The sequence below is a fragment of the Ambystoma mexicanum genome, chromosome 4q, assembly GCF_040938575.1.
Source record: "Ambystoma mexicanum isolate Mex_15411 chromosome 4q, UKY_AmexF1_1, whole genome shotgun sequence".
Classification (NCBI taxonomy): Eukaryota; Metazoa; Chordata; class Amphibia; order Caudata; family Ambystomatidae; genus Ambystoma; species Ambystoma mexicanum.
Genome location: NC_090928.1, coordinates 1,132,629,028 through 1,132,643,588, shown reverse-complemented (window position 1 = coordinate 1,132,643,588; position 14,561 = coordinate 1,132,629,028). Strand labels below are relative to the sequence as shown.

Sequence of the window (14,561 nt, the reverse complement as noted above, 5' to 3'; positions counted from 1 at the left end):
CTTTCAATATCTGGGCCAGGGAATGCGCTCTACAATTAAACCAATTATGACCAGTCAAAGCTAATATCTAATGAGATTTCCTTAATAGCAGAAAACAGTTCTCTTCGTTGTGCTAAAAGTCATGAAAGGGTCGGCTCCCACACCCTAAAGGAAACACTGCAATATTACTGGCCGGGCTAGTACCGCCCAGAGCACTGCCCGCACCCACTCAATATGTGAACGTAGGGTTCTCCAACTCTCAAATAACGCTATCAAACAATGATCTGAGCCAGTCTTAAAGTGAACACGATAATATTTATACATGAATGAAAAAAGCACAGGCAGATGTATTGTCTCAGTATAAGGTCAGGGCCTCAGACATTTCTTGAATCCTATTATCAGATTAATCATTAGTAAACATCAACAAAAAATACAATCTTATTCTCAGTAAAGTGCTCAACATAATTCCCCTGTTTATCTCAGGCAGCTCATAAGGAAAACAGTCTTAGATACACTCATAGAACTCCAGCTCTTGGTAGGTATTGAGTCAATTGGTACTGAAATAAGGTTATTTCAGACAGAAATGAGGGTTATAAACTGCCAACTCCGAAAGGTGCCCACGGATCAAAGTGCAATGCCACAAGTGGGGAAAGAAGGGTCACTTTGCTCGATGATGTGAACATTTTTCACGTGGAATGGTACGGGAAATTGTGGGACTTCCCGAAGAAGACGAGCAGGAGCATTCCTTGAATACATGTGTGGAAGGAGTGTGCTGTTCCTTAAGTCAAGTGGGATTGCCTTTATAAATGGCCAAAGGATGCTGGTGAACAAGGATGGCATAGGATTGCTTTCCAAGTGGCCTAAGGATGCTCGTGGGCAAGGATGGCGTAGGATTGCCTTCCAAGTGGCCTAAGGATGCTCGTGGGCAAGGATGGTGTAGGACTGCCTTTCTAAATGGCCTAAGGACGCTGGTGGGCAAGGATGGCGTAGGATTGCCTTTCTAAATGGCCTAAGGACGCTTGTGGACAAGGATGGCGTAGGATTGCCTTTCCAAGTGGCCTAAGGACGCTGGTGGGCAAGGATGGCGTAGGATTGCCTTTCTAAATGGCCTAAGGACGTTGGTGGACAAGGATGGCATAGTATTGCCTCTAAATGGCCTAAGGATGCTGGTGGACAAGGATGCTGTAGGATTGCCTTTATAGATGGCCAGAGGACGCTGGTGGACAGTATGGCGTAGGATTGCCTTCCAAGCGGTCTGAGGACGCTGGTGGGAAAGGATGACATGGGATTGCCTTTCCAAGCGGCCTAAGGACGCTGGTGGGCAAGGATGGCATAGGAGTGCCTTTCCAAGCGGCCTAAGGACGCTGGTGGGCAAGGATGGCGTAGGATTGCCTTTCCAAGTGGCCTAAGGACGCTGGTGGGCAAGGATGGCGTAGGATTGCCTTTCTTAGTGGCCTAAGGACGCTGGTGGGCAAGGATGGCGTAGGATTGCCTTTCTAAATGGCCTAAGGACGTTGGTGGACAAGGATGGCATAGGATTGCCTCTAAATGGCCTAAGGATGTTGGTGGACAAGGATGGCGTAGGATTGCCTTTATAGATGGCCAGAGGACGCTGGTGGACAGTATGGCGTAGGATTGCCTTCCAAGCGGTCTGAGGACGCTGGTGGGAAAGGATGACATGGGATTGCCTTTCCAAGCGGCCTAAGGACGCTGGTGGGCAAGGATGGCATAGGAGTGCCTTTCCAAGCGGCCTAAGGACGCTGGTGGGCAAGGATGGCGTAGGATTGCCTTTCCAAGTGGCCTAAGGACGCTGGTGGGCAAGGATGGCGTAGGATTGCCTTTCTTAGTGGCCTAAGGACGCTGGTGGGCAAGGATGGCGTAGGATTGCCTTTCTAAATGGCCTAAGGACGTTGGTGGACAAGGATGGCATAGGATTGCCTCTAAATGGCCTAAGGATGTTGGTGGACAAGGATGGCGTAGGATTGCCTTTATAGATGGCCAGAGGACGCTGGTGGACAGTATGGCGTGGGATTCCCCTTCCAAGCGGCCTAAGGATGCTGGTGGGCAAGGATGGCATAGGATTGCCTTTCTTAGTGGCCTAAGGACGCTGGTGGGCAAGGATGGCGTAGGATTGCATTTCTTAGTGGCCTAAGGACGCTGGTGGGCAAGGATGGTGTAGGACTGCCTTTCTTAGTGGCCTAAGGACGCTGGTGGACAAGGATGGCGTAGGATTGCCTTTCCAAGTGGCCTAAGGACGCTGGTGGGCAAGGATGGCGTAGGATTGCCTTTCTTAGTGGCCTAAGGACGCTGGCAGACAAGGATGGCGTAGGATTGCCTTTCTAAATGGCCTAAGGACGTTGGTGGACAAGGATGGCGTAGGATTGCCTTTCTTAGTGGCCTAAGGACGCTGGCAGGCAAGGATGGCGTAGGATTGCCTTTCTTAGTGGCCTAAGGACGCTGGCAGGCAAGGATGGCGTAGGATTGCCTTTCTAAATGGCCTAAGGATGCTGGTGGACAAGGATGGCGTAGGATTGCCTTTATAGATGGCCAGAGGACGCTGGTGGACAGTATGGCGTAGGATTGCCTTCCAAGCGGCCTAAGGACGCTGGTGGGCAAGGATGGTGTAGAATTGCCTTTCTAAGTGGCAACCTAATTATTTTAGCTGTGTCAGGTGGCTATTCTCGTTAATCTCAAATACAGGCAATGCTGTGCCTCCCTTTGACCTTTCTGCTCTGAACTACTACCCTTGACTTGTGCTGTGCCCAAGCGCTGTGCTTTGTTTGCCATTTTTTATACCATTTACCTCTGACCCCTGGCACATCTGAGTGCCTCCTTTGGGTTTTTATTTTCTAACTATACCTGTATCCAGATGATATTGGAGCTGAAATCTCCACCTCTTCCATCAGAACCTGCTGGCTATGAAAGGCTGCATGATACCGTGTATGAATGTATTCATCTTGTATGAGAGCATGAATGAATGAGGATGCATTTCTTTAAGCTTAACCCAGCTAAGAGAGATCTTTGTGGTTGGGTGCCCTTCCTTTCTGCATGAGTCTCTCTGGCCTGTATCCTTTGCTTCCGCAAGCTGGCTCCGATAATTATAATAATAATAATAATAGCAATAATAAATATAAGCCAAATTTGATAGGAAGTAGGTATACGTTCGCACTGTCCTCTTTCCACTTTTCTGCTGTGATGTGACATGGCAGACTAAGGTGGGACTGGGGGGGAGGGGTGTGTGCTTAGGAAAGTGGAAATGATTTTTGCCTGGAGAGAACTCAGTCACGCAGGACAGGTCTCGCCAATCCTCCCTCAATGGCCGCCCCGTTTGATGGGTCAGCTGAGCCCCCAAGGCAGGCAATGGCGTAGGCTACTTAGTGAACGTGCTCTGGAATGTGCCTTAACACCAGGGAAACCCCAGGCGTCTCTAGAGGCCGGTCTAGACATTCTAGGACTCCATGGGACATTGAACAGAAATCTTTCCACCTCTCGTGCATTATAATGTCATTTAGATCAATTAAGGACAGCTGGATCCCATTCAAAGGACATTGAAGAAGCCTACTGGCTGTCAACCGGGGGGCGGTGGGGGGAGGGGGGGAGGCGTGGATGGGGGGCTGTGGGGAGGGTAGAGTGGCAAACCCACCTATTTTCTGATGGGAAATGTCTGAATTCCTGTCACAATAGGCTGATAGTTTATTCTCGCTGTACACTCGTTTAATAAAGCATTAGAACATGGCATTTATAATGCACAATTTTGACTAAGTGGCAAAGGTGTGTAACACTCGGCTTAAATGCGTGCCCAGTGTGTAAGCTTGCCAGAACTCAGGGACACCATTAGGTCACACCTGAGGCCACTTGAAGAGGTGCAGGGACGTTTAAAAAGTACTTGGGATGAAGAATGCAATATATTAACAGCACGCACTGACAGGGCCAGTAAGTCTGCCTTTATTTCATGGGAGTGCTGCCTCATAGGGCCAGTCTCAATATGGCCATTGTATGCAGACACAGAATACTATGTCAAGGCACACACATCATATGACATGCAAATAACCGAAGTCTCAATATGGCCATGGTATGCAGACACAAAATACTATGTCAAGGCACACACATCATATGACATGCAAATAATCCAAGTCTCAATATGACCATGGTATGCAAACACAGAATACTATGTCAAGGCACACACATCATATGTCATGCAAATAACCCAAGTCTCAATATGGCCATGGTATGCAAACACAGAATACTATGTCAAGGCACACACATCATATGTCATGCAGATAACCCAAGTCTCAATATGGCCATGGTATGCAAAGGTGTCCAGTCATAATGCCGAATACAATAATGTCAAAAGTCAAAATGTTGAAAATATTTATTCGAAAATAAAAATGTCGAATTACAAAAATGTCGATTTTTTTTCGAATTAATGTTTAAATAAATAATTAATTAATTATAGTTTATAAAACATATTTTTTTTAAATGGTTAAAGGTATATCCATGGTGGGTGGGGGGATGGGGAGGAGGGATGGGGTTGGGGTAGGGGTTTGGGATGGGGTTTTTTAATAATTAATTATTTAATTAATGTTTTATTAAATACTTTTTAAAAAAAATTAAAGGTATATCCATGGGGGGTGTTGGGGGGGATGGGGAGGAGTGGAGGGTTGGGGTAGGGGTTTGGGATGGGGGTTTGGGGGGGGACCCCCCCAATAAAAAACGTTAGTATGTGTGACATTTTACATAGTTATTTTAACATTGGTTTTTCGATTTTTTTTCGACATTTTATTTTCGAATTAATGACTTTTTCTATTATATGTATGTGTTTTCGACATTTTTGAATTCGACATTTTTGTAATTCGACATTATTTTTTCGATATTATGAAAAACACAGAATACTATGTCAAGGCACACACATCACATGACATGTAAATAATCCAAGTCTCTTTAGGTTCAAGGCCATCAAATTACCTGATGTTATGCTCTACGACTAATACAATAGCAAAAATACCACAACTCTCCCAAATCAAGTTACAAGTATTGCCTTGGCCAAGGTCTCCATGCTAGTTCAAGACCTGAAGCCAGAAAACATTGCTTCATTGTGGGGTGGGAAAGATACATGTCCCCTATACATGTGCACATCCTTCATCAGTTCTTGAGCGATCTCGCCCCAGATTCATTTGATGTAATACTCATGCTTCCCTCTCTTTTCTCTTCTGGCACTGAAGGGAACAGAAGGAGAAGGGACTCCGCAGTGTGCGATGCCTCGCTTCCTGTCACTCGCACGTCCTCTTCTCCAGGCTGCACGATGTCACCTTGGCGGTCACAAAGGAGGTACCATGTGATGTTTCCCATCCCAACCATCGTACTTGAATGGATTTAGAAACAGATTTCAAAGTCTTGGAGTGTATCTTTGTCCAAGCAACAATATACTTTAAATAGTATTTCTGGTTTCGAAATTTAGGTCAGCAGATGTTGATTAGAATTGACTGTGTTCCAGGACTTCCTTTATTCAGGATGCACCTCTCATGCCTTCCCTTTCAATTTGCAGGTCAGTAACCTGCGCTCCAAGGTGTCGCGTCATGCAATCCGGACGATTGGTGAACTCTTCAGGACTCTGAAGAAGAGCATGGACCAGGAGGTAGAAGAGGTGGCCCGAGTCCTGCTCCATAAGATTGGCGATTCCAACGAGTTCATCCGGGAAGAGTCTGATCGGTCGCTGATGGTCATGGTGGAGAACGTGACTCCTTCCAAGGCACTGGCGGCACTCATTGCCGGAGGCGTGAAGTAAGGCACTGGTCACTTTATTCTCTGATCAAACAATGTATGTATGTGTGTATAGCTATCAACAGAGTGCTGCACAAACAGGAACGCGGGAGAGTCCATCCGCAACCAGTGCCTGACAAATATTTATTTGTAATAAAGGGTCTTGAGTTTCTCCCTGAAGTGCAGGTGAGAGGGAAGACAAGGTACTTATAGAGTGGCCTCATTCAGCACTCATGCATGAATTGGTGCTGGCAGCTACTAATACGACTAAGGAAAAGGGGGAAACAATGGCCAATTGTGGTATGCGCCCCAGAGGGAGCATTAAACACTGTGGGCCTCATTACGACTATGGAGGTAGCCATGCCGCTTTTAGCGGCATGGCTACCCCCATACCGGGTACCGGGTCCGGGTTCCTTGAATGGGGAAATACCAGGTCATTCCGACCTTGGAAGGCCAGGTATTTCCCCATTCAGGGAACCCGGGCCCGGTACATCCCCATTCCCATTTGAGCTCCCATAGGGCTCATTGGGAATGGGGAGGATGCTAACAAGGGGCCCGTTAATGACGGCCCATTGTTAGCATCCTGGCCTGCTCGTGGGACCCTCTAAGGATGCCTGGTTTTACCCCCTACCGCCAGGGTCGTAATGAGGCCCTGTGACTTTTATTGATTCTCCAGTGAAGGTCTATCAGGAATTCTATGGGCCCAATTGATAGGGCATGTATTTTTGAGCATATATCGAATGATCACATTTTTGTTCTCCAACTTACCTTTGATTTTCGGACATGCAAACTGCCCGGGTCAGAAACTACCATCTTGATGATCAATCGTCTTAAATTCAAGTGCTCTGGTGGCAGGAAATCATAATCACATCAGCATGTCAGACAGTTATGCAAAGACCGTTGCCATGACGCTGACGCACAGCGTAGCCTGCCGGCCGCTGTCACCATCTACACAATCACACTTGCAAAGGCAGAAGACGCTCTTTTAATGTACACACACACAGTTAGTATGTTTGGTCGCTTATCAACGAAAGCCAATAACAAATTGTGCTTTTCAATAATTTCACAGAGACAGGAATTTAGTCTGTTCTTATATTTTGTATGGAAACTATTGGAATACTGTTATAACCGATGGTAACATTCTGTGTTTTTGCTACGATAGTTTTTCAATTGTTCCTTTTTAATTTGAAATACTCGCCAAAGAGGTGACTTAATTTATATGATATTCTTCAATGTTTTATTTCCAATTACTTCAATCGTGCATGAAAAAGTTACATTTGACAAAGTCCATATTGATAGAATCTCTGTCTCCTCTTGAAGCGCTGTTATCACTTAGCACATGGCCAGCGGTGTTGCTAGGTCTAGAAAAGACCTGGGGCTACGCGAATGTCAAGGCTGTCCGGACTCGGGGCTAGCTGGCCTTTTGGTCGTAGCCCTTGAGTTTCTAACTGGGGCTACAACCAAAATACCCGGGGCTACAGCCACCCCCAAACCTCTCTAGCGATGCCTCTGCACATGGCATTCCGTTGTGTCAGAAAAATGGTTTACATATCTTCAAATAAGCCGTGCTCGCCACTTTTATTTATTGATGAAATGCGGGCATGTTCGTCGTGATGACTGACAAAGCAACTGGGCAGACAGTAGCTACACGATCGCCCCAGAAGATCGATATCACAGTTCCGTTTGTGATGGTAATGGTCCAGTGTTGAGGGAAGAATCCATCGACTGGCAAATGGCTTCCATGATAAACGGATCTGTGTGATTTTACCAAACCCTCCCAAAAGCTCGAATTTCCTTTTTTCTCTTTTTTAATTTTGCGCAAATATATATGTGGGGGGAGACCCCCCACAGTCCTCCCACCTTACCCCTATACATTTTGTATACACTTTACCCCCCCCACATATATATATGCAGAAAATTGGGGGTCAGACTTTTAAGAGTCAGACTTTTGGTATTCGGTCCTTTTGTACAATACCATGACAAACGCACATCTTTATAACCATGTATTCGGGAAAAAAAGAATCTGAGATAGTACTCATTACCGATAGATGGACCCTTATTACTTACATTATAAGGAAACATTACTTGCTTTCTTTTCTTTCTATTCTGCCGATACACAGGCATCACGCAAAGCATACCTCCCAACTTTTCTATTTCCATGTTAGTGTCTTCGAGCCGGTCCTGTGATTAGCTTCGCATTGCATGCTGACGCATGTAGCCCCAGCCATTTAATGCGAAAACCAAACTACCAGCATTCTGTAGGAAGCAAAAACCTGTACACGCCTAGAAACACCTGCATGTAAGTTTTAACACGTTGTACCTATTGATAAAGCTGGCGTTTCCATTTCTTACCAATATAACATTTCTTCATACCGTTTAAATAAAAAAAACTCTCTGTGTAAACCTAACTTTGCCGATACATACACATTTTAATTTCGGGTCAAAAACCGTTACATCTTTACTGTATAAATACAAACTGCACATTACTTACATGTACGTTTACGAGCCTATTGTGGTGTTGTAAATCATAGTTATTTGTTGTTCGAGAGCAATTGTGAAATTAGACTTCTATTTCAGTTAACTTCTTAGTTTGAGGTGAATATTTTCAGTTTGTTCTCAACTTCATGAGCGAATGCTATGTTTGGAATTTTTAACCCCTTCAATTCTCAATGACACATATCAATCCTACTCCTGTTGGAGTCTGCAAACTCGTAAGGTCCCAATAGCTTTTGTTTTGTGGTCTGCGGTCTTTGATGCGATGCTTCCACTCCGAAAAGAAAATCAAAAAGTTTATGTAACTGTTCTGTTTAAACCAATATGATAAATGGTCAGAAAATTCTTTTAGAGATGATCCTAATAGCTTTAGTCTAATACATTTTTTCATTACATCTTTAAAATCATATTAATATTGTTGTACATAGTTATGGACAATGCATATTATTTGAAAAAGCACGACCAAATGGACATGATGTCCTGTACTATTTTGCTGTCTGCGACTGTTACAGTGCAAGGAAATTATCTATTCTTTTCCCCAGCAACTTGTATTTTTTACATAACTAAACATGTTGCAAACACGTTTGTAACGGAAAGAAGACATGTTGGCTTACTCACAACAACTCGAATATAGTTTTTACAGGCTAATATTACAATAATTAAACAAAATCTTATAACATTTACTGAAATAGGTAGATAAGGTCAAACAAATTAGGTTTCCCATCCATTGTGCCAGGGATTGATAGATGGAGGGCACTGGTGGGTGGGGTTAAAGGAAGGTAAAGTTAGTATGGAAGAAAGAGTTGTGTATAAGCCAGACACAAATGGTACAGAGCACAAGCTTTAGAGTTAGACATGTATCTTTGAGCTAAGGACTTGTGGCTGTAAAAACGTTGATTCATTAATGCTGGGGGTACAGAGACACAAACATAGATCGATACAATCAAACACCACACATTGGACAGACAGACAAAGAGATTGTCAGGTGGACAGGTCTATAAAGGAAGGGACAATTTAGCGAATTAGAGGTGCAGCGATGGAGACGTTTGACTGAGCTGTGCACTGGCGTGTGACAAGGGGCATAAAACTTAAAGTTGGGGTCTGCTGATGTCCGCCAGATGGGCGTGAGTTACCATTTATTGCCGTCAGAGCATTTGAAGTTAGGGCGATTGATCAACGGATAAGAATGTCACAAAATGGCGGTTTCCGACTCGTGCAATTCACATGTCTAATTGTGAGAAAATTGGAGGGAAGATGCATTGGAAAAAAATGTGATTGATCGATATATGCTAGAAAATACACCCTCTACCAATTGGGCAATTAAAATTCCTCAGAGAACTTCTCCTTTAAGTCATAGGTCATACCCCAGTGAAGTAAGTCCTCCTCTTTCAAAGAACACTCTTGCATAAACTGCACACTCTGGACAAAATTTGGGGCATGGACAGGACTGCCAATGGCGATTTATATATAAGCAGAAGCCGCGTATAAGCTAATGACTCCTCCTGCACTCCAGCCATCTGCTAAGTAAGTGACATGCTGAAATCTACTAGAGCGACTGGCTAAACATGCTTTCAATGAGGCTATGACTACCCACATGGCGGTGTCTGTATAATGGTTGGTCAATTATGCAACCTTTTATGCAGAAAATCTTTTTCCGAGCAGTCTGTTGTGCTGCGAGAATTAATCGCACACCTGCAGTAGGAAAGACTCCTCTGCATGAAATGCAACTTCCGCCCAGCCAGGAGTGCAGACACTTATTGGAGTGCACAAAATGCTCACCAGAAATCAGACACACGAAAATCACGTCAGAGGATCTACTACCAAGACTCCAAATCTTTATGCCATAAGAAGTCAGACTCTTTATGCCGACATGACAGGTCAAAGGGGTGCGTAATTGCTTTAGGCAACTCAACAGTGACTGGTCCCAGTCCAATTCTATTAATATAGATCAACGATACCCTGATAGACACTGGAGCCACTGTCAATGTCATGGGTGAAAAAGAATACTCATCATTGAAGATAAGAGGCTGCCTGCTCTTCATCTGCCATGTTTGGAGATGTGCTTGGCTGGCTGCATGTACATACACAGCTCGGTATACAGTGAAATTAACAAATAGAAAGCTAATAATGCTAAAGTAGACATTCATGTAATCCACGTGAAAATTAACAGCAGCTGCATTCTCAGCTTCAAAAAGGCAATACAAATGGGCTTGGTAGATTCCTTATGTCGTCTGATGGTGAGCCAGCAAGATGGTAATATGGGATTAACTGAGAGGTTGGTTTCCTCCCAGTGCCAAGGTCTGGGGAAACTGAAAGATCGACGGAACAAATTGCATAACATCGACACTGTCGAGCTTGTACTTCAACATTATTGTGGCATCCCTTTCAACATCCAATGGCAAAGAGAAGATGAACTGAATATGTAGTTAAAACAAGACATTATTGATCAGGCCAGGGGCCTATTCCTTGGATTTCAGCCATAGTGCCTGCCCTGAAAAAGGGCTAGAGTGATCAGATCTGCAGTAGGTAGGCATGTGAATACCTAATCAGGTGATCTAGAAAGAAAGACATCAATATCCAATGACTGACATGAAGCACCCTCTCAATGGAGAGGCAACCTTTTCTTTCATAATGGGATTTGAACAAAGGATATCATCTGGTTATAATGACAATGATGATAAAAAGCACTTTTGCCACATATCTTGCAAATTCCTGTGTTTTGGTGTTTGACCAGCCATCAAAATTTCCCAGGGCAGAATGCATAAAGAATCTGTCACATTCCTTATTGCCTAAATTACAGCACTGGTATCTTAGTGTTTGTTATTAATCACGTAGCCCAAGAAGCAATGCTTAGAAGAGTTTGCATGGCATTGGGGGAGGCACATTTAGCAATGAATAATGAAAAGTGTGAGTTCAGCAAGAACAAACTGAAATTCTTTGGGCACATGTTTTCCAAGGATGGGATGCAACCAGATCCGGAGAAGGTGTAGACCCTCACTTCAGCACCAGGCCCTCAACATCTTTCGGCTCTGGACTCTTTCCTAGGCATGGCAAGTTAATGTACTCAAGAATGTTAGGATGCTTTTGACCAGATTAAACGATGCATTGCAAAAGCAGTACACTTGGGCTATTTTGACCCGATTGATGCACTGAATTCACAGTGGACAACAGTCTCGTAGGTCTTGAAACCATACTGGCACCAAATTCAAGCCAGGCTCAAAGTCTCAAGAAGAAAAAGAGAGCCTAGCAGTGGTCTTGGTGTGGGAACATTATCATCTGTTATTATATGGCAAGTCTTTCAACATTATCATTGAGCATCAGGCTCTTACAAACATATTTCATAATCCAAATGTGAAAATGCCTCCCAGGCTAGCTATGCTGGGCCTGTATCTTCAAGAGTATACATTTGATATTACACATAAACGGGTGAAGAAGAAAATCCTCCGGGTTATAGGTCCAGACAACCTTTACCAACACAGGATGCCGAACATCGCCAGAGGAACAATATACCAATCATACAGGGCAGAATGCACAACCAGAATCGCTGGATCTCAGACACATACGCACTGGACCATGCCTATACCCCATATTAACTCCGGTTATACAATGCCTTCAGGCAGGAAATGAAATATTGCAAAGCATATGACCAGATTTTCTATAAATATTGACGAAGATGCACAGAAAGCGTTCATATTGATCAAAGGAGTATCAATGGACAAAATGGGAATACTTCTCAAAACCAACCAAATTGTTATCCACGAATACATGCACCCGAGCCCCAGATGATTGTGGCACTCATTCACCCTACCCTTCAAAGAGCAGTTCGCCAATCGCTGATTACTTCCCCTGTTCCCACTACCCATTCCAGCTATCGCTGCTGCCCCAACACAACCCTGCCATCCTTGGGTGCAACCTCTATGTACAGTGCTCCATTTCTTCCCTGCAAGGCTTTATAAATCCCATGCATACAATGTCCCTTGGTGTGGTATCTACGGAACGGCTGTTGCAACAAAAAGTGTGGTTTCCTCAAATGCACGTGCAGGTAGGAACAACCTTAAAAGAATTCCAGATTTGCAGAGTATTGCCCCTCATGCTTTTCCTGAACCACCATTATAGATGCCACCACTGCCCACAGCTGTCTAGGAAGAGGTGGCTCTAAATTTGTTTAGATCAAGTCATAAAGAGGCAAACGTCTTGGTGGCTCTTGATGAATTTCCTGGGTACCCAGAACTGTAATTGTAATTGGTTGCTTATAACGCACTTAATACCCAGAGGTTTCTAAGCGCGGACCCGGGGATCGTACCTGTGTTGCTCTGCGTCGTCTGGCTTCCAAGGCAAGCACGTTGCCTCTGAGCTATCCTCTCTGGCTAGCTACAGATGATTCCTTCAACATCAGCAACCTTTCCATTCCTGCACTGGGCGAGATCTTTGCTGCTTATGGGATCCTTAGAACAGTCAAAACTGACATTGGTCTCCCATTCAGTGGACAGGATTTCATGTGATTCTGGGAATGTCTAGGTTTCCATCATCATTGAATAACACCATTATGGCCTCAAGCAAATGGAACCATGGAATGCTTCATGGGTGATTTGATAAGAATCTTCCAAATTTGTCACATAACCAGAGGATCAATGGCATAGATAGGCATGTGTTTTATTAAGTCTGTGGTAGGTGTCATATTCTGAGCCAGTCCATGTCATTATGTGAATATGGCCCAGGTCAGGATACGGAGGCGGAAAAAGAGAACAATCCCATAAGGGGAGCAGAGGGGGTTGGGAGAGGAGCAGAAAAGTATGTATGTTCTGCCATTAAGAATGTTCTATACCTCTGCTCCCGTAACTTGCATCTTATTCATTTCAACACGTGACAGGGTCCTGAGCTCATATGTGCACAGTTTCTTCTGGTACAGGCAAGTAGACTGTCGGACACACAAAAAATGTGGCCTTTTGCCACCAATGTTTCCTTGGGGTAGCCCACCTGGCAGCAACACTTTCAGTATCAGTCTGTAACACATATGAAATGGGGGTTCATGCGTACCCCACACTTTTGCAGAGTGCTCTCGTTCAATACCACCCTTGTCTGGGGCAATGAAGCAAAGAAAGGAACCAAATGCTTTGCAGCCACATTCAGTTCATGTTCGGAAATATATTTGATCACAACTATTATTTTGCACAGCAAGTGCAGGTTGACACCTAGTTCATTAGCAGCAATTCTGTGGTTTTGCATAGCGAGTGCAGGTTGACACCTAGTTCATTAGCAGCAATTCTGAGGTTGTGCATAGCAAGTGCAGGTTGACACCTAGTTCATTAGCAGCAATTCTGCGGTTTTACATAGTAAGTGCAGGTTGACACCTAGTTCATTAGCAGCAATTCTGTGGTTTTACATAGCAAGTGCAGGTTGACACCTAGTTCATTAGCAGTAATTCTGTGGTTTTACATAGCAAGTGCAGGTTGACACCTAGTTCATTAGCAGCAACGTTGTGGTTTTACATAGCAAGTGCAGGTTGACACCTAGTTCATTAGCAGCAATTCTGTGGTTTTACATAGCAAGTGCAGGTTGACACCTAGTTCATTAGCAGCAACGTTGTGGTTTTACATAGCAAGTGCAGGTTGACACCTAGTTCATTAGCAGCAATTCTGTGGTTTTACATAGCAAGTGCAGGTTGACACCTAGTTCATTAGCAGCAACGTTGTGGTTTTCAGTAAGCCAAAAAAGTTCAAATATATCTGGAGAAGAACAGAAATGTTTTGATTTCGTACACCCACAGACAGGCACACAAACATGCAGAAAGGCAGACTGTGGGAGTCCATGAGCCTTGCTCTCTAACGTGATGGTGTCATGTGTGACACATGAAGATAACTCTTTTGCTGAGGAAGGCCTACATCCTGTTTGGATGTCATCATAGCCAGAGGGAAAGGCGCCCTTTTGAATGACACCATGCCTGTCTTTTGGTCTGACCACTTTGTGAAGTTTTTCTCTTTGAGTGTAGCGAAAGGGGGGAAGGTTAATTTTAAAGATAGACCGGTTATATACTCTCGAAAAGCCATGGACTTGGATCAAATGTATGGCTACGAAATCTATGAGGCTCTTGCCTCTATCGACTCTTTACTCCCCTGCGATGAATTTTTTGCAACTGGAATTTTGACGTTGGGTACTATCTGTTCCAAGATCGCTCCCTTAGTCAGTGGGAATAATCATAAATGGCAACATAAGCAGACTTCAGAGAACAAAGCTAAGGCTAAGAGTGCATTAATGAAATATAAATTGGCTATTTTCCAAGCTAAGAAAGATTTTTTGGGAAATAAGCTTAAGACGGCTAGTAATCTTAC

General features: G+C 44.1%; 1 protein-coding gene across 3 annotated transcripts in view; it reads left to right on the top strand.

The window, feature by feature from the left end:
* Window positions 1–14,561, top strand: part of TOGARAM2 (TOG array regulator of axonemal microtubules 2) — a 717,735-nt gene that overhangs the window by 567,396 nt on the left and 135,778 nt on the right. For all 3 annotated transcript variants that reach the window (XM_069608717.1, XM_069608718.1, XM_069608716.1), the window contains exons 12-13: window positions 5,202–5,307; window positions 5,525–5,760. In XM_069608717.1, the coding sequence (XP_069464818.1) occupies window positions 5,202–5,307; window positions 5,525–5,760 (342 nt within the window). The remainder of the gene's footprint in view (window positions 1–5,201; window positions 5,308–5,524; window positions 5,761–14,561) is intronic.